This window comes from Hyperolius riggenbachi, chromosome 9, assembly GCF_040937935.1.
Source record: "Hyperolius riggenbachi isolate aHypRig1 chromosome 9, aHypRig1.pri, whole genome shotgun sequence".
Taxonomy (NCBI): Eukaryota; Metazoa; Chordata; class Amphibia; order Anura; family Hyperoliidae; genus Hyperolius; species Hyperolius riggenbachi.
Genome location: NC_090654.1, coordinates 43,149,183 through 43,168,893, shown reverse-complemented (window position 1 = coordinate 43,168,893; position 19,711 = coordinate 43,149,183). Strand labels below are relative to the sequence as shown.

Here is a 19,711-nt window from a genome sequence, read left to right as displayed (position 1 = left end):
TTTCGACCTATAATAGGGTAAGAGGGTATCCACTGGTCTTTGTTGGAGATTCGATATCCAACTATGGTTAAAATTTACTCGGTTTGGCTTGTCAGGGGTTCTGCATTTTATTTTTTAAAGCAAAAACGCATGGAACATGCATGAAAAACGCATACCTTTGCGATTTTCATTGACTTTCATTATGTGCGTTTTACCTGTGTTCATGCATAATATGCAACATAACCAACATTCTAAAAATGTATACTGTAAATCGCAGATCTCTGTGGGTTTTTGTTTTTTTGCTGTGTCCCATAGACTAACATTGCTGCATAAAACGCTAGCGTTTCTGCTATGTGTGCACCTAGCCTTACTAATTTTTTGGTAATTTCCCCATTGCGAAGTACTGAAAAGTTATTTGAAGTTGAAAATTGTCTCCTAGGTGAAAACCTGGGTGAAAAATGTATTTGCATATGGGCCCTGGTCTATTAGAGTGCTCTGGGGCAGAGGGGTGCATAATTAAACAGCCTACAGTAAACATTACTGGGAGGGTCGGGTTTCATATCAATATATAGATGCAGGAAGTGTTTCTGATGCTAAACCCAGGAAAATTAGCAGCTGTCTGGCTTGAAGACCATCGGATTGGAGTATGGTGGGCTTCAGGGGTGGGGTACACATCCAGAATAGTTGCAGGGGAGGGTGGGTAGAGTTTAAAAAAAAAAATAAACAAAATCATGGAAATCAACACAAGATAAAGATGTTTTAGCAAATTCAATCTTTAAAATCCCTCTGTTTAAAATTATGTTATTAAGATATTGTTAGTATTGAAGCTCCCTTTTGGCAAATTGCGGTGCAGTGTGTTAATTGACCTCTAGATGGTGCTGCTTCCTGGCTGCTGGCATTGCTTTTTGTTAGTTGAAATACTGGAAACAGCCACATGGCATAGCTGTTTCTAACAGAGCTACTTGCAGGTAATGGACACTAATACAGTCCTACCTTGCTGAGGATTCTTACTGGACCATATTAATGGAAAAATGGGAAACCCCAGTAGGAGATTTAACCACTTGAGGACCACAGTGATTAACCCTCCCTAAAGACCAGGCACATTGTGAAAATGGCCACTGCAGCTTCAAGGCCAAGCTGCAGGGCCGCACAACACAGCACACAAGTGATTCCCCCCCCCCCCCCCCCTTTCCACCAACTAGGGTTGCCGGGGTATACCGGTATGACGATATACTGTGGTTTGTTTGTGCATGGTAATCCTACCATGCACAATCTCTCGTTTTACCGGTTTTCGGTGGTGGGGCTACCGGGGGGCACAGTGACATAGCGAACGAACAGCAGTGAGGAAAAGCAAATACTCGCTGACAGCTGGGTCGTCCTGCACGATGTACTAGCTTCATTGTACTTCCTGTTCTTGTCCTATTTCCCTGAAACAGTGTCCCCTGGATGCTATTACAAGGAGATGATGCAAGAACAGGAAGTAGAATGAAGCTAGTACATCGTGCAGGACGACCCAGCTGCCAGCAAGTGAGTATTTATTTTGTACCCCCTGCTGCTGCTGCACTCCCCCTGGCTCTCTAAACTGTGGGCAGCTATCCTGACTTGTCCCTGGCTACCTATACTGCGGGCACTAATCCTTGCTACACCTATCCCTGGCTACCTATGCTGCAGGCACCAATCCTGGCTACACCTGTCCCTGGCTACCTATGCTGCAGGCGCCTATCCTGGCTAAACCTATCCCTGGCTCTCTATGCTGCAGGCACCTATCCCTGGCTACCTATGCTGCAGGCATCAATCCTGGCTACACCTATCCCTGGCTTTCTCTACTGTGGGCACCAATCCTGGTTACACCTATCCCTGGCTACCTATGCTGCAGGCACCTATCCTGGCTAAACCTATCCCTGGCTCTTTATACTGCAGGCATCAATCCTGGCTACACCTATCCCTGGCTCTCTCTACTGCGGGCACCAATCCTGGCTACACCTATCCCTTGCTACCTATGCTGCAGGCACCTATCCTGTCTAAACCTATCCCTGGCTCTTTATACTGCAGGCATCAATCCTGCCTACACTTATCCCTGGCTACCTATGGTGCGGGCAACGACTACTGGGGTGGGGGTGGGGCTGGGGTCCAAATAATTGTTTAATACCGTGTACCATCATACCGTAGTATTTTTTTTTTTTACGGTTATCATACCATGGCATTTCATACCGTTGCAACCCTACCACCAACAGAGCTCTCTGTTGGTGGGGTCTGATCAACCCTAGGTTTGTTTGTTTATAATGAAAATTACCCTCCCTCCCCCCGTCTTCCTATCACAGGGATAGGCTTCAGCCTATCACAGCGGATTGCTTCTGAGTCCCCCAGGGGGACAGTCGTGTCACACGGCTGTCCTCAGTACAGTCCTCAGTAAAGATGGCGGTTTCGCCGTCTAACAGTCTCACGAGCGGCAATTGCCGCTCGGAGACTGAAGTTGGGGCGGAGCTCCGCCTCTGAAGCAGGAGATGCGCGCGCAGCCTGCGCGCGATCTCCTGCAAATCCCATGACTCGACATCAGTTGGCGTTAGGCTGTTCTGGGGCTGCCGCCACGACCACGCCCATTGGTGTGGGGTGGTCTTTAAGTAGTTAAAGGAGTTTTTAAGGGGGCTCAATTCACTTCAGCGCTGCAGCACGGAGAATGTTGGATCATCAATTCAAGATTTAAAGAGAATCTATGTGACACTTACCTGGGGTACTTTCCTCAGGAGTGTGAAGCCTCTGGATCCTAAAGAGGCTTCCCCTGTGTAGCCCGAGTCCAATGCTGGCACCCCAAAAAAAAAAATCCACCAACAAGCTTGGACCTGCAGTACACGGTGATCAGGGCCAGATTTACCATAAGGCACTGTAGGCATGTGCCCATAGGGGCCTGAAGATGGAAAGGCGGCTCATTCCCCTCCCCGAGTGTCTTCCTCCTTCCCTGTGCAGAGTCCTGATGAGACTGTCAATTAAGGGTTACTCACCCGGCTTTTGGCATTCCACTGATGAGGTCTCCCTTTAGTCAGGGGCACCTCTAACTACTTCATACTGAGGTTCCACTAGCTACGTAATGCTAAGGGGCACCTGTAGGTACCTATGACATAGAGAGCTAATACTACAGTTTAGGGAGGGTCCTTTGGGGCCCCTCTGGCCAAAGGGCCCCTTGCGATTACAACCCCTGCAACCCATATTGCTACGCCCCTGCACAGCCCTGCACCCCAGTATAGGTAGCAAACGTGTCACCAGTATCCTAGCCAAATGTGCCCCTAATTCCCCCTAACTCCCCAGTATAGTAGCCAGAAGTGCTCCTAATCCCTCCTCCCCAGTGTACCAGTGTAGTAGCTGGATGAGCTCTCTAACATCTCTCTCACACACACACACACACACATCCCCGGAGTGCAGTGGCCTATGATTACAGGCAACACTAACTCACCTGATCCGGGTTCTAGACACCGGAGGTCCCATCTGTCTTCTTTGTAGTGTCACGGCTCTGTACCTCCTTCTTCTACGACTGTGCACTAGCAGTGACACTACCTAGAAAACAGACAAGACCTCCAGCCCCTGGAACCTGGAGGAGGTGAGTGTGTGCACTAAAGTGTAGCACACACACTGCCATCCAGTGGTAGGAGGGGGGCCAAAGGGGTGGAAGGGAGGATAGATGTTGTGGCCCCTCCCTGCAGACTTGCAACCGTGTGCCCAGAGGCTGGAGCCTATTCAGCCTCTGCCTGGGCCTGGCCATGGGTAAACATCCCTCTGATTTACCACCCTTGTGACAGCTCAGCCACTGATAGGCCAGGACTCCCAGATGATTTACCCCAAATGATGTGGGACTTTTTACCATCTGAGCTGACCGAAGAACTGAAGGTTGAACTGGAAAATTTGGTTGCACGTTAAAGTGGTTGCTATTGGATGAAGGTCACACAGTGTATGATAAATGAAGGCAAAGTGTTTTAACTGTCTGTGGCCTCTCCACTGTTCCTTTTAATACGTTAAGCTTATAGCAAACAGGGTGTGAGGTCACGTCTACCACACAGAAATAAATGTTCCTGTCCCTCAAACCTGTTGTGCTGCTGGGAGGAATGGCCTACAATAAAGGCTGTCAAATAATCAGATCACAACGTTAATGCAAAAGTCAACAGAGCAAAACATGTCAGATATTGCAGGCCGCAGCCTGTCTGTGTTCTGACCAGTTCTTTATAAAGTGGCTTGCCAGAATCAACTGGTATGGTGCTTTTCTGAGTGTGGGGAAACTACAAGTCCCATCATACCCTCACAGTCAGAAGCTGTTAGGGCTCTAAAGAGGAAATCCAACTGTTAGTTTGAAAATAATTGAGTGATTTAGACAGATGCAGCCATTTGTTTAGAATTGTATTCTGAAATCTTGATTTTTATTATGACATGTATTTATATAGCACTGGCATCTTCTGCAGCACTTTACAGAGTACATAGTCCTGTCACTGACTGGCCCAAGAGGAGCTCCCAGTCTAATCCTACCATAGCCCCAGTCTAATATGTAACATTTGTGAATATAATATGCATATATTGTACACATATACTGATACAGCTGCTCCCATGTGTACTTGTACAATTGTGACATTGAGATTTGTATATTATGTTGTCTATTTTATACCTTAATTGTTAACTTTGTTACATTTATATTTACACATTGTGTTCTTTATTTTTATTGCATAACCCTTAGTGAATCTAGTTTGTAATTCTGTCTCTTCCCTATTTGTATACAATACAATACAATAACATTTGTAAAGCGCTTTTCTCCCATAGGACTCAAAGCGCATAGCTGTGTCTCAGATTAATACAGGGTTTCAGGCTGGGTTGTGTTACAGAGGAGATAGTCAGTCAGATGTTCATGAATGCCAGACTGAAAAGGTAGGTTTTCAGTTTAGACTTAAATGCTTCCAGGGATGGGGCTGTCCTGATTGGGTGTGGCAGGGAGTTCCAAAGTGTAGGGGCAGCATGACAAAAGGCTCTGTCTCCAAAGGTTTTGAGGTGGACTCTGGGGGTGACCAAGGTGTTACGTCCTTTTGATCTAAGATTGTGGGGGGTGTGATGTAGTTGCAACAAGTCCTTCAGGTATCCAGGGCCCAGATTGTGCAAGGATTTGAATGTCAGTAAGCCAATCTTAAACAGAATTCTCCATTTTATCGGTAGCCAGTGGAGTCAGCTCAGGGTTGGTGTTAACAGCCTTGCGGCGGCATTCTGTACTAATTGCAGGCGGCGTAAGTCTTTCTTATGCAGGCCTGTGTAGAGGACGTTGCAGTAGTCTAACCTTGATGTGACGAATGCATGAACTAGGGTTGGAAGATCCTCTGAAGGAATTAGGTGTTTAATCCTTGCAATATTCCTTAGGTGAAAGAAGGAATGTTTCACAACAGCTGAGATTTGATTCCTGAAGCTTAATTTCCCATCAATCAGTACTCCCAGGCTGCGCACACAGTCTGAGTTGTTCAGGTCTGAGCTCCCTATCCTTAGCGGTGTTGGTTGAGACTGGAGCTGCTTTGCTGTTGAGCCCTGGCCCTCGATAACAAGAACCTCAGTTTTGTCAGCATTAAGTTTTAGCCAATTATTATTCATCCACTCCTGAAGCTCAGCTAAGCATGCGTTTATTTGTGGAGTAGGGTCTGTGACATCAGGTTTGAATGACAAATATAGCTGGGTGTCATCAGCATATCCGTAATTGCGACCTAAGTCACCTGAAATGATCGCTCAACATCCCTTTCCGAGCCATTTCTAAGTGTGTACAGGTGTCCCCCTCACATTTACTGACAGTTGGTTAGTGAATAAAGGTGGCCATTAACAATACAATCCCACTGTTGGTCGATCATTTCCAATCAAAGTGCTATTTGATCAGAAACGATTGGTCGTGCCCACTACAGGCTGAATTCCTGCTATCCAATCCCTTCAGATGAAAATGGATCAGTTCCATTCCATGTGGTCAAATTAGTTAGCTGGGTTTCTGCCGTTAATGGACATGACTGATCGATCACTGCGGTGATCCAAAACCAACATGGGCCATGACATAGTATCGTTAATGGTCACCTTAAAGGATACCCGACGTAACATGAGATGTATGTACCTTGCCAAGCATACAAATAACTATGCTCCTAATTGCTTTTTTTTCTTTTTCTGCCTGAAAGAGTTAAATATCAGGTATGTAAGTGTCTGGCTCAGTCCTGACCCAGACAGGAAGTGACTACAGTGTGACCCTCACTGATAAGAAGTTCCAATTATAAAACACTTTCCTAGCAGAAAATGGCTTCTGAGAGCAGGAAAGAGATAAACATGGTCAATAGGTCATAGATTTTAGCTCTGGCATACTTCAATAAATGTGTCATTCAGCAAATACAAAACAGTTAAAACATAAAAAGTAGATTTAAACAAAATAAAACTGTGGAATATCTTAGGTCATTTTTAGGAGAAGGAAGATGGATTCAATAATTTATTTCATTAGTTTATTTTTGCCTTGGGTGTCCTTTAAAGTGAACCTGAATGGAGTAAAATGATTTAAAATGAACACATGTGCATGCAGATGAATATTACATACTTACCTTGATGTCAGTTCCCCTCCTAAGCTCATCATTATTTTCTTCCTACATTCCTTCCAGTTCTGACAAGATCTTGTCAGAACTGAAATATATCAGTTGCTGTCAGTTATAACTTAAAAGGTACTGTCCATGTTTCCCTATAGCTCAAATGGACAATGTAACAGTTTAACAGTGTGCCAACCCAAAAGCTGTTAGGCCATTGCTACTTTTAAAATGGTGGATTCCATTGATCACAGTGGACAAACAGGGCACAGGAGAGGAGAAAGAGATTGTTGAGTAGGCTACACGGGAGGTAGTCTACTCATCAGTATGATGTGTGTATGTTTACTTTGACTGACTTTTCAGTTCAGGTTTGCTTTAAGGCCTACTGGAAAACCGTGCCCGATTGCTAATATTGTATCTCACCGCTGTCGCTTGTCCTCTCCCCTCCCCATAGAGCAGAACATCCTGATCAGCAGAGAGTCCAGCAAGGTGTTTGTATTTGGGAAGGTTGTCAGGAATGAATGGCCCTAATGACCATTATGATAGTTTCTGCATGACAGGTTCCCCTGTGATATTCACTCAATGTACTGATCTCACCAGACAAGTCTTGTCGTTGCTGTTCCCATGGAGACGGACTGTCCTGTATACAGTGCATAAAAGCCACAAGTGAAAGCTGCTCCCCCAGTCTGGCTGCTTGCTCTGTGAACAATAGGAAACTGTACTGTGCATGAGATGAGCAGCATAGCAGGCCAGACCTCAGCCTGTATAGTGCATTGTGTATATATCAGGGATGTGTACTGTCTACACTGTCCCGCCTTCGCTGCTCACCATCCCCATCACATCACTTACATGCTGGCTGCAGTTATTCTGTCTATATATCCCGCATTCAGCCTGGGCCGGGGAAGGCTCAGGAGGCACCAGCCTCTGGGCATAGATCCCAGGGGGCTCACCTGTGATTCCCCGAGTGCCATGTATTGCCTGTCCATATTATTATTATTTTTGTATTTTTTTGTATTTATATAGCGCCAACATCTTCCGTAGCGCTGTACATAGTACAAACAAATAATGGGGAACAAATATACATAAGAAATACAAAACACTGTACCGTCATGACATTGAATAGAGTAAATACAGATACATACATAGTTGATATGTGGTTGGTACATGTACATATGTTAAAATAACGGCAGTATGAGAAACACTAGGAGGAGGTCCCTGCCCTTGCGGGCTTACAATCTAGAGGGTAGTGGGGAGGAAACAAAAAGGAAGGAAACACAAGGATTAGTGGGTGAGCCAGTGTGCCTTCAGTGCTGCCTATAGCAAATTATAGGCTTGTCTGAACAGGTGTGTTTTCAGAGTATGTTTGAAGGTTTCCAGACTTGAGGCATGACGAACCGGCTGAGGGAGAGAGTTCCAAAGGAGAGGGACAGCCCGTGAGAAGTCTTGGATGCGAGAGTGAGACGAGGTGACTAGGCTGGAGGACAAAAGGGTCTCATGTGAGGAACGGAGGGTCCGGGCGGGGAGGTATCTGGAGATTAAAGAGGAAATGTATGGAGGCGATAGCTTGTATAGAGCTTTGTATGCAAGTGTGAGAAGTTTAAACTGGATCCTTTGGGCAACTGGTAGCCAATGGAGGGATTGGCAGAGAGGGGCTGCCTCAGAGGATCTAGAAGAGAGGTGGATGAGACGGGCCGCAGAGTTTAGTAGGGATTGGAGAGGTGCCAGTCTGCTTTTTGGTAGACCACAGAGTAGGGTGTTGCAGTAGTCAAGGCGGGAGATGATTAGGGCATGTACAAGCATTTTAGTTGCTTCTTGTGAAAGGAAGGGACGGATTCTGGAAATGTTTTTGAGATGGAAGTAGCAGGAGGTAGTTAAAGTGTTAATATGTGGTTTAAAGGAGAGCTCAGAGTCCAGAGTTACCCCTAGGCAACGAGCTTTGGGGGTTGATGCTATTGGGGTGTTATCTACATTGATTGTGACAATGGGAGGTGGAACAGAGAGCGAAGGTGGAAATCTCACAATCTCCGTTTTGCTCATATTGAGTTTAAGGAAACGGGATGACATAAATGTAGATACAGCGGATAGACATTCGGGAACTTTTGATAGTAGTGTGGAGAGGTCTGGGGCAAAACAATAAATTTGGGTGTTGTCAGCATAGAGGTGATATTGAAACCCAAAAGAGCTTATTATCTGTCCCAGGCCATGGGTGTAAATGGAAAAGAGGAGGGGTCCAAGGACGGACCCTTGTGGTACTCCCACAGACAGTGGGCGTGGAGAGGAGTTGGTATTGGCATAGGAGACCATGAAAGAACGTCCAGACTGGTAGGAGTTGAGCCAGGAGTGTGCTAGGCCCTTGATTCCCAGTGTTGAGAGGGTCTGGAGAAGTAGGGTATGATCAACAGTGTCGAAGGCAGAGGACAGATTTAGGAGTATTAGTACCGAAAATCTGCCTTTGGCTTTAGCAGCTAGGAGGTCATTGGCAACCTTAGTGAGAACGGTTTCCGTAGAGTGTTGAGGGCGGAAGCCAGACTGGAAGGGGTCCAACGGGGAATTAGCAGAGAGAAAGTTAGACAACTCTGAGTAAATGTGGCGTTCCAGCAGTTTGGAGGCAAAGGGAAGGAGAGAGACTGGGCGGTAATTAGAAAGGGCCGTAGAGTCTAAAGAGGGTTTTTTGATTAGTGGTGTTATGATAGCTTGTTTAAATGAAGAAGGGAAAGTGCCAGTTGAGATGGAAAGGTTAAACAGTGTTGTTAAAGCAGGAATGAGGGGAGAGGAGACCTGGGGAATAAGATGAGAGGGAATAGGGTCTGAGGCGCATGTAGTAAGAGATTAGTGAAGAAAGACGCTGTTCAGTTAAGGCTGAGAAGATGTCCATATGTGGAGCGTGCAGGTACAGTTCACCTCTCAGCACTGCCAGGATCTCAGCTTTTTGCAAGGTCACAGATTCTCCTCTCTGACACTCCCTAGTTGTGACTCATTATGTGCTCCACTGAAGTTTTGTGGGGGTGGGGGGTGCATTGCAAATGCAACAGGCTGAAGAGAAATCCTGGCGGAACTGACAGGTGAGTGTTCCCACACGCTCTGCATATGGGGGGGGGGGGAGGCTACCCAATACTGAGGACACATCTGGCTATCTATACTGGAGATGGGGCTACCTAATACTGGGGGCACATCTGACTATTTATACTGGGGAGGGGAGGCTACCTAATACTGGGGCACATCTGGCTATCTATACTGAGGGCGGGTACCTATCTAATACTGGGGCACATCTGGCTATCTATACTGGGGAGGGGAGGCTACCTAATACTGGGTGCACATCTGGCCATCTATACTGGGTAGGGGGCTACCTAATACTGGGGCACATCTGGCTGTCTATACTGGGGAGGGGGCTACCTAATACTGGGGGCACATCTGGCTATCTATACTAGGGAGGCTACCTAATGCTGGGGGCACATCTGGCTATCTATACCGGGGAGGGGAGGCTACCTAATACTGGGGCACATCTGGCCATCTATACTGGGGAGGGGAGGCTACCTAATACTGGGGCACATCTGGCCATCTATACTGGGGAGGGGAGGCTACCTAATATTGGAGGCATAACATTTATATTGGGCTTTTCTCCTGGTGGACTCAATGCGCCAGAGCTGCAGCCACTAAGGAGCGCTCTATAGGCAGTAGCAGTGTTAGGGAGTCTTGCCCAATGACTCCTTACTGTATAGGTGCTGGCTTACTGAACAGGAAGTGCAGAGATTTGAACCCAGGTAACCCGGTCAGAGGTAGAGCCCTTCACCAGTACACTGTCCAGCCACCGATGAGAAGTGTCACAAACTTTGCTTAAAAGTAGGCTACCCTGATAACCAGGTGTGCAAGTTGTGCTCCGCTGAAAAACATGTGGAGACAGTTATCTGTGTGTGCGGAGTAGGGATGATCCACGAGATGAAAATTCTTCCGAGTTGATGCAAATTGAGGGAAATTTTTATGCAAATGTATGCAGTTTGAAAATGGACCAATCCGTTTAAACCCAGGTTTAAATTGGTTGGTCCTTTTTCAAGCTGCATATATTTGTATAAAAATGTGGAAGTATTTGCATCTCATTGATCATCCCTAGTTCGAAGAAGTCTAGGCGTTGCTAGCCCCAAAGATCAGTGGCACGATCCACGGATGTATTCTGGGGTGCCCCCCAGGCAGAGTCAGGCAGCGGGTGGCAGAACACACCTCTGGTCGCTTGGTCTCCAGATTGTGCAGACATAGGCCTCGATTCATGAAGACTTATCGAATCAGTTACGGACAGCTCGGTAAAATACCAACCTCGATAAGTTGATTTCAGGATTCATCAAAGTTATCTACAGCTGTTAGGGAGCATTCGGTAATGATGCGAGAAAACGGAAGAAAGTGCAATTCATGACAATGAAAGTGGGCGTGGTTTAGCGTTACATTTAGGATTAGTTATTTCCTTCACTGCTCTGTCGTTATTCCTGTCAGATTATTGCTGACAGAGAAGATGGAGCCATTTGAAGTGGTTATGTATCAGCTGAGAGTGATTCAAAGGCGCAGAAGGGCAAGAATAAGGTCTAGAACTACATCAGTTTGCAAGAGAATGGATTTATTTGCTATACCAGGACATCGACATTTATCTTGAATCCTCTTGTAAGAGAACACAGGCAGTGCCAGGGTTAACTAAATTGCTAGCTGCACTACATTTTTTCAGAAAAGGCTCCTATCAAATTGTGGGATTATCCTAAGCCACTTCCAGAATCCTGGTCCAGGTGTTAAGCTCTATTCGGAATGTTGCTATGTGGTGTTCAAAGGACTGCCTTTTTACACACAATTCCACGGGAATCTTATGGCCTTGTGTTAAATTACCGCTGTAAAATGGAAATATCGACACGTTACCGAATGGTTACCGCATTTTTATCGAATTCACACCGGAAAAACCTTGATGAATAGATACACTTCGAATTCGGTAATTTAACGAACTGGAAAAGGCTATCGCAAAGACAATGATGAATTGAGACCCTAGTGTCTGATGCTAGGGGAAGAATCGCCAGCTACAGAGAATGTCTCCCAACAATTTGCTGGACAGGCCTACTTAGACGCGGTTTAAAATCATGTAAATGTGGCTCCACCCACAACTGCATTATGTTGCGTGTCCACACCCATTTTCTGGCTGGAGAGCCCAAAAGTGCCCCTGATCTCTTAGGATCCTAGCAACGCCCCTGCTGAGCAGTGTTAACATTACCCATGATGCCCCTCTCACCAGGCTGGTACTTACATTGCGGCCCTGAATGTTGAGAAATCCATGTGCACACTGAGGCTGACAGGAGCTGTATGAAGCACAAGGTTGGTTCAGAACTGGAAATCACTTGCCAAGAAAAAACATTTCAACCTCCCCCCGCATATCATTTGTTGTCTTCTGCCAAACATTTATAATGAATTAAGAGTTTGCTTAGTCTGTGTAACACAGCCCAGGACTGTTTGCAGAGCAATGACTGGAGTCCAGCCGAGCAAATACGAGAAGTTACACAGCGTGTCCTGACACCATCATAAGTGGCTATCAGTAACCACGCGGGAGGCAAAAGCCAATCACTGGAACCTCCCATTATATGTCATCTGTCAGCATATGATCCACTAAGCTCTGGGGAACATCCTGCTAATCTACCTTGGGTTTATTAACCCTTTCCAATCCTATCACAGCTCCCAACTGTCCCTTTTTTAGAGATACAGACCCTCTTTAGGAACTTAATCCCTCTGTCCCTCTTTCTTCCTCGTTTGTCCCTCTTTCAGGTCTGATGCACAGATCTGTGTAAATATTTGTATTTCTCTACTGAAAAATGTATTTAACTGACGCTAAACTTTTATTTGAATCCTTTAAGGCTACTTACACACCAGGACGTTGCGTTTAGGGGACATTATAGGGCACATAACATGCCCCTAGCGCAACGCCTGGTGGTGTTGGAGCAGGATGCTACATAGAGCCGCGTTACAAGCAGCTCTTGGTGCGCCTTCTCTGTCGGAAGCGCTGCGGAGACCACGTGAGCGGAGCTCTCCGCATCACGTGGTCCCGCCAGCCAATCAGCGGCCGCTCCAAAGAGTAAACACTGCAAGTGCAGTGAATGCCAAGTAGCCATGTGCCTGGCTACGTAGTGGCCTCTCCCCGACTCCTCTCCGCCCCCTAAAATAAAAAAAAACCCGTACTGAGCATGTGCAAACAGTCTAACGCGGCTTAGCCGCGTATAAAGTACTACATGCAGTACGTTGTCTTGACGTGAAGCGTTACAATGTAAAGCAACGTGGGCACTGTGAACAGCCCATTGATTTTTCATTGCTGTGCGGTGGGGGTGCGTTACAGGCTGCTCTAACGTGCGCCTGTAACGTCCCACTGTAAAAGCAGCCTAAATTGCTATAATTCCTATTTTTAAATGTTAATATGAAGGAAAATTAAACCAGGATAGAAGAAGAAGAATGATTTGTTTTATAAAACAACATTTTTGTTATGAACTCTTTATGGTATGCCACAGAGGGAGAAGGCGCCCCAAAAATAACCAAGGATATAATAAATGTAAAATGACTTGCCTCTAAGAAGAAGGGGCAATGCCAATATTAGAAAGAAATGTTAATGACCAGACACAAAAAAGATAATGCGTTTCGCGGAGCACAGTCCACTTCCTCAGATCAAATAAAGCAGTGTCTGAAAAGATGAACAATGTAGACACTCCTTAGTACAATACACCAAAATACAATATTAAATATTAGAGCAACATAACATAAAAGTAAAATTAAATGAGTATATGAACATGTTAAGTTGATCAAGTATTTTAATATTGTCTTTTCAGACACTGCTTTATTTGATCTGAGGAAGCGGACTGTGCTTTGCGAAACGCGTTATCATTTTTGTGTCTGTTTGTTCAAATATTGGCATTGCCCCTTCTTAGAGGTAAGCCGTTTTACATTTATTACATCCATGGTTATTTTGGGGCGCCTTCTCCCTCCCAGTCATATTGTTTACAGCCCCCTAGCCATTAGAGGTTGCTGTCAATTGTTGTTTTGGGTACTATTCCGTTAGCCGGGTGCAACTACCAGTTGGCGTTAATTACTATTCCCTCTCCAGGCCACCATGGATAGTAGGGAAAGATGTAACTGGTGGAGTTTATCGCCACCTAGTGGATGTGCCCAGCTAACGGAAAAGTACCTTGTTTTGTGTACCCAAACAATTGTTTTTCTGGAGTGCGACCCATACATTTATAACAAAGAACCCGAATGGGGGCGGGATTTCCTCACTTGTTTCAATACTGTGGTTTCTGGTCTTGCAACCCACCTTTATGAGTACCTCATCTATTTGTATTTATCCAGATCCTGACATTAATATACCACACCATAAGGGGCTCCTGGTCTCTCTGTGTTTTTCCTGTATGCACAGGAAGTCCTGGACTACACACCTCTTTATGGTTGTCGAGGGTGTGGTTAGGGGTGTGGCAGAGGTGTGGCTTAAGTGTCCCTCGATCTCATCTCACAAAGTTGGGAGGTATGATGTATGTCGGACTATTGGCATTTTCCTTGACAGGATCGATTTCGGACATACAGTAATCAGACACAGGAAAACTAGCTGCTGCTAGATGGCGCTGTTACTGGATGTGAGCCATAGCATCAATGTCTTCAGATCAAAGTGTCAGACTAGGTGGCCATACACAATTCAATTTTGAAAAAATTGAATAATCGATCATTTTTTATTGATTGAAAAAGAGATTTTCGATTTTTTTTCTCTATTAGATAATTTTTGGTTTAATCTGGTTGTTTGTTTTTTTTTTTTGCCTATGTCTTGCTGGCGATAGCACTACACACAGTACAGGGAGAGTTCACTACATTTTTAGACTGCATTACTCAGCAGTCAACTCAGCCAGGCAGCAATGAGCAGTTGTGAGAGTTTGAGAGGCATTTCACGGTTTATCAACAGTCAGTGGAAAAGAGTCCTTAGGCTCTATTCACACCTGCGTTTTCGAAACTTTGCAGGAGTGATTTTTCCGCGATTTCACGCGGAAAAATCACTGAACACTGCGGCGCTTTTGGCGCGATCGCGTTTTGCGCTGCTATAGCACTGAAATGCGATCGCCTCGAAATCGCCTAAAAATGGTGCAGGCTACATTTGCGTTTGGCGGTTTTGCCCGTTTTTGGGGCAATTTGCAGCAATTAGCGCAAATTGCCCAAGTAAGAACGGGCCCATAGGGTTTCATTACGCTCGCGCTTTTAAAAAGCGCTAGTGTTTGAGCGTTTTGCCGAAATCGCGGCAAAACGCTCTAGTGTGAATGGGGCCTTAAAGGGTTTATTTGGAATACTGTTGCTGTGCAGCTCTCCAGAGATTCCCAACTTGCTGCAGGAGTAATTGCCTGCACAGGGCAGGAGACTTTGTTACTCATTTTCAACACCTGCACTAATCTACTGGCTGACAACAAACTGTCACTCTTATCTGCCACTGTCAGTTTATGATAGAAGCATTGCGAAATGATTATGCTCTATATACACATAAAAAATATGTAATCAAGCTGACAATGTAAAACCGGATTGGAATAGGGGGAAATTATGAATGTGAAGCATATAGTATGCGTAACTGCAACTGTAAGGACCCATTTCCATTGCATGCATTTTGCACATTTTTTTTGGGCATGCCATTTCACATTATAAGGCATGGTGCATGAATAGTCAGAGATGGATTAGGAATAAATGAGGCCCTAGGCAAGGTAGAAGCTTTGGCTCCTCCTTATGGTTCTAAGATGGAAGAAGGGTCAGGGAAAGTGGCAGTTGGGCCCTTTGACACCCACTGGGCCCCTGGCACCCACCTAGGTTGCCTTGTGCATGATCCTGCTCTGATGAAAGTATATGGGATAGTTTCCTTCCTATGCAAAATTCACATGCATGAAAAAAAACTGACAGCCTGCAGCAAGTTTCACGTACGTTTAGCCTGCAATTTGCATATAAGGTATTTTAATGGAAAATGCATCTGTAGTTAGGTGAATGAATTTTTTGCATGCGTTTTTGGGGGAAAAAACCCCCAAAGATGCATAATGTCCTATGCAGAATCGCATAGTAGGACAAAAACGCAACTCATCCACAAAAGCACAAACAAAAAAAAATTCAAAATTTTGTAATGGAAATGGGCCTAAAAGCCCATTCCTCTCAGCTCTAAACGATAAGCAACAGCATAATAACCCTTAAAGAAAAAACATTTCTTTTTTACAGCTTACAGAACTCCTGCAATAAATCTGCAATAAATCTGCAATCTTTCATGGAAGCAGACAAAGGGTTAACATCCTGTGTTTACATATTAGCTGTGCCTGCCCGAGAACTGACACATTTTTGTGCTGACACAGCTGAGAGATCAAATTACACTTGTGATTACTTGAAGATGAGGGAGAATTAGACAAGCTCTTCTCTCTAAAACACACACACGGTGCATTTCTCGGTCTTCCTTGTGCCCTGTGCAAGAGTTCAGGTCTACTTGGATGTCCACATTGGCCTATACAGTGGTAGCTTCTTCCGGCGGCAATTTTTGCGGTAAAACGCATATTTTTTGCAGAACATTTTTGCGGTTTTTTTTTTTTTTTTTTCCTTCACCGATCGCGATTAGCACATTGCAGTTGTGATGCATGCACAGCATTTGTGTTTACTGCGTATGGCTGGCGATTAGCGGTGGCGATTAGCGGTAAACGGCTGCTAATTGCCCCAGTGTGAATAGACCCTAACACTATAATTACATTATGTTAGCAATGCGATTATATTGTGTCCAACGCACCCAGTATGAATGTAGCTGAAACCAAGGGAAAATTGTAACACTGGCCACTGAAAGTGACCCTTCTTCAGTTATATACATTTTGCGAACTGGGGTACTAATATTCCAAATTCTATATGTAAAAATCCAACAGCTGAGATGCATCGCATACATATAGTTTACATCCTGGTTTAACTTTTCCTGGCTTCTCCCCAATACCATTTCCTGCCAAAAGTTCAATTAACCAATTCCCTGCTAAATGATAGGTTTCACTGCATGGAATTGTACACCAGGGAGTGATGGTAACTTTCCAAGCCTGTGTGGCTGTGTAATGATAGGCTTGTGTGTCCACTCCCTGCCTGTGGCCTGTACAGTATAATAATGCACTAAGCCCTGGCACTGTGGTCCCCCCTCTGTGGGAGTCCCCAGACCAGCCCTGTCACTTGACAGGCCCATTGTCCCCAGGCCCGGTTTCCAATAGAAGCAGGAGGTCACATGATGCAAACAGTACAGCAGAGAATGCTGACAGCCCAAGAGAAAGGACTGAACAATAAAAGCAGGGAGGACACAGATAGGGTTACACCAGAGAAGTTTGCAACACTTGTGAGCACTTTATTGCCACTCACCGGATCCCGACTTACATTTCACATGCTGGATAAACTTTCTCCGGTTGCCGGAAAGTGAAGATTTTCTGGGATACACAAGGTGAGCATGTAGGAGTCCCAAAAATTCCAATGCAGCACAGTTGTCATAGGAGACTGTATGCAAGATGTTCTGCAGCAGCTTTGGGAGATGTACTCACACAGAAAGCAAGATATTGCCAGAGGGACATTTAAGGGACCACTCCAGCGAAAAAAGTAAGTAGTTAAAATCTGACAGAAGCGACAGGTTTTGGACTGGTCCATCTCCTCATGGGGGATTCTCTGGGTTTTCTTTGTTATTAAAAGTATTCCCTGAACGGTAGTTGCTAAATCTAACTGACAAGATAGTGTGTGAGTGATTAGGAAGGCTGGCTGGTATCTTACTATTGTGGCAGTAACACTGACATTCAGGAATTGTTTTTGAAAACCGAAAACCCTGAAAATCCCCCACAAGGAGTTGGACTAGTTCAAAACCTGTTGGTTCTGTGAGAATTTAACTGCTTACTTTTTTCACTGAATTGGTCCTTTAACCTGCCTGTCGGTATGACTGACACAGTGTCGGACTTGCCGCCGCACGGGATCGCATCTCCCCCGGCGGATTTATTTAAAAATAAAATGTTACCTTTTGTTAAGCTAGCACTTCGCTAGCTAACCATGGTGCCCAAGTCCCTCCGGTCCCCTCCGATTGCCCGCGATCACCTCTGGTATACATACCCCCCAGGGATCCCATGATGGCGCAGCCTCCCAATCAGCACCCGGCTTCGCTATGGGGAGGATCAGAACTGCGCATGACGTCATGTCCGATCGTCGCCATAGCGGTGAGTGATGCTAATTGGGAAGCTGTGGCTCTCGCGGGATCGCGGACGGGTGAGTTTTGCCGGCGGCGATCGGGGAGCTCAGACCGGTGCCGGGGGGCTTGGAGGCCACAGTTAGCTAGCCTAGTGCTAGCTAACATAAAAAAAACCATTTAATTAAAAAAAATCCCTCCCGCAGACGCAGCCACCGCATCTGCGTACCGCCAGGGAGGTTAATATGAATTAGGAGTCAAATTAAGTTATGACACACAAAGCAACTAATAAAGGGGGAGGGCAGATTAGTGTGAAGGGTAGGCTAATTTTGGGGGTTCCGCTTAAGGTCAAGTGTAAATCAATTTATGCTATTGATTTACATAAGGAAAAAGTATTGAATGGGATTAGTATTAGGGATTATCTGGTTTAAAGTGGCTACACACGATATAATAAAATGATCCAATTTTGCATCAATTCGATATAAATAATGTTCTGTTACTAATGGTACACATCTCTGTCTTTGCAGGTTACCAGCAGACCCCCTGCAAGGCCACAGGATGAGCCTGAGTGAGTACAAGATTTCCGGAGTTCCTCTCCTAAGAAGGCATCTGCTATTCAGTCATAAATCAACCGCCTTCAAGTGCCAAATGTTTTCAATGCAGGATGTGCCACCAGCACACCTTGAGGCCTCATTCTCACCTAAAAACGCAAAAGTTTTGTGATTTTGTGCACTGTTTTTTCCTCCCGGTGCTCCACTGCGCGCTGCGTTTCTGGTAAGCACGCTTTTCTAAGCCCTTTTCCACAGCGGTTTCGTCATTCACTCCCTGATGCAAGTTAGGAAGTGAACTCTGACCCGGAAAAGAATAAATACAATGTATTCTTAAAAAACACTAACGCAATCGCCACACAAAGTGGTTTTGTGAGTGTTTATCGCTCTTCTTATAGCTTCCATTATAGCAAAAACGCACCAAAAATGGTACAGGAACCGCTTTCCTGAACACACAGCGCACAAACCGCGCTGATATGAACCTTCTCATAGAGATTCATTGCACAAGCATTTTGTGGGCGATTTTAGAAATAGCCTGAGCTTGAAAAATGGCCGAAAACGCCCCTAGTGTGAACGAGCCCTCAGTGTCCCTGTAGGTCTAAAAAAAAAAAAAAAAAAAAACTTATCAAAATTAAAAAAAAGGGGTACCTGAGGCGACATGTGACGTGATAAGATAAACGTGTATGTACAGTGCCAAACATATTAATAATCAGGCTGTGTTACTCGCTTTATTTTGCTGCCTGAAAGAGTTAATTTCTAGGCATGCAAGTGACAGCTTCTGTACCTTTGGGAATATAGTAAACATCACTATTAAGCACATTACAACCATAAAAGTTTTCCTGGCAGAATACAACTTCTGAAAGCAGAGGGAGAGGAAAAGGTCTAAAGTTCATGCATTTTCACTCAGGGACACTTAATAGGCTGCCACTAAGCAGAGACCACAAAACATTCAATCTACTTTGTAAATGTTTAAATATAAAAATAAAACCATGCAATAACTAAAAAAAGGTCATTTTTAGGAGTAAAAGGATTAATACCATTGTTTATCTCATCAATTTATTTTCACCTCAGGCTCACATTAAGCAATGAATTAATTTAGAAAGTTTCACACTACTGTAAGACTACAATCACAGTGGAATCACAGCCGGATCGCAATGCATCAGCTGTTAATTGCAAGATCGCAATGCCACGGCCCATGGAGGGGAATAGTCTCATCATGTGAAGTGAATCTTTAAGTGATCCCTCAAAACTCACTTTTTTCCGACAAGCATACATTGAAACTTAGGTTAACGCTCTAAGGCCTCGTTCACATCAGGGCCGTTTCTGTGCGCTTTTCACAGCGCACTGCCTTGTGCGATCAGCAAGGTATTGATTTTCCCCTGTAACTAAATGTAGCTGGTTCACATCTATGCGCTGCGCTGAGCAGCGTTACAAAA

The 19,711-nt window shown here is 45.0% G+C and overlaps 1 protein-coding gene across 1 annotated transcript in view; it reads left to right on the top strand.

The window, feature by feature from the left end:
* Positions 1–912: 912 nt before the first annotated feature.
* LOC137531574 (uncharacterized) overlaps positions 913–19,711 on the top strand; it is a 28,434-nt gene continuing 9,635 nt past the window's right edge. Inside the window, exons 1-2 of the mRNA XM_068251504.1 lie at positions 913–947; positions 18,255–18,295. Of these exons, the coding sequence (XP_068107605.1) occupies positions 18,286–18,295 (10 nt within the window). The 5' untranslated portion in view covers positions 913–947; positions 18,255–18,285. The remainder of the gene's footprint in view (positions 948–18,254; positions 18,296–19,711) is intronic.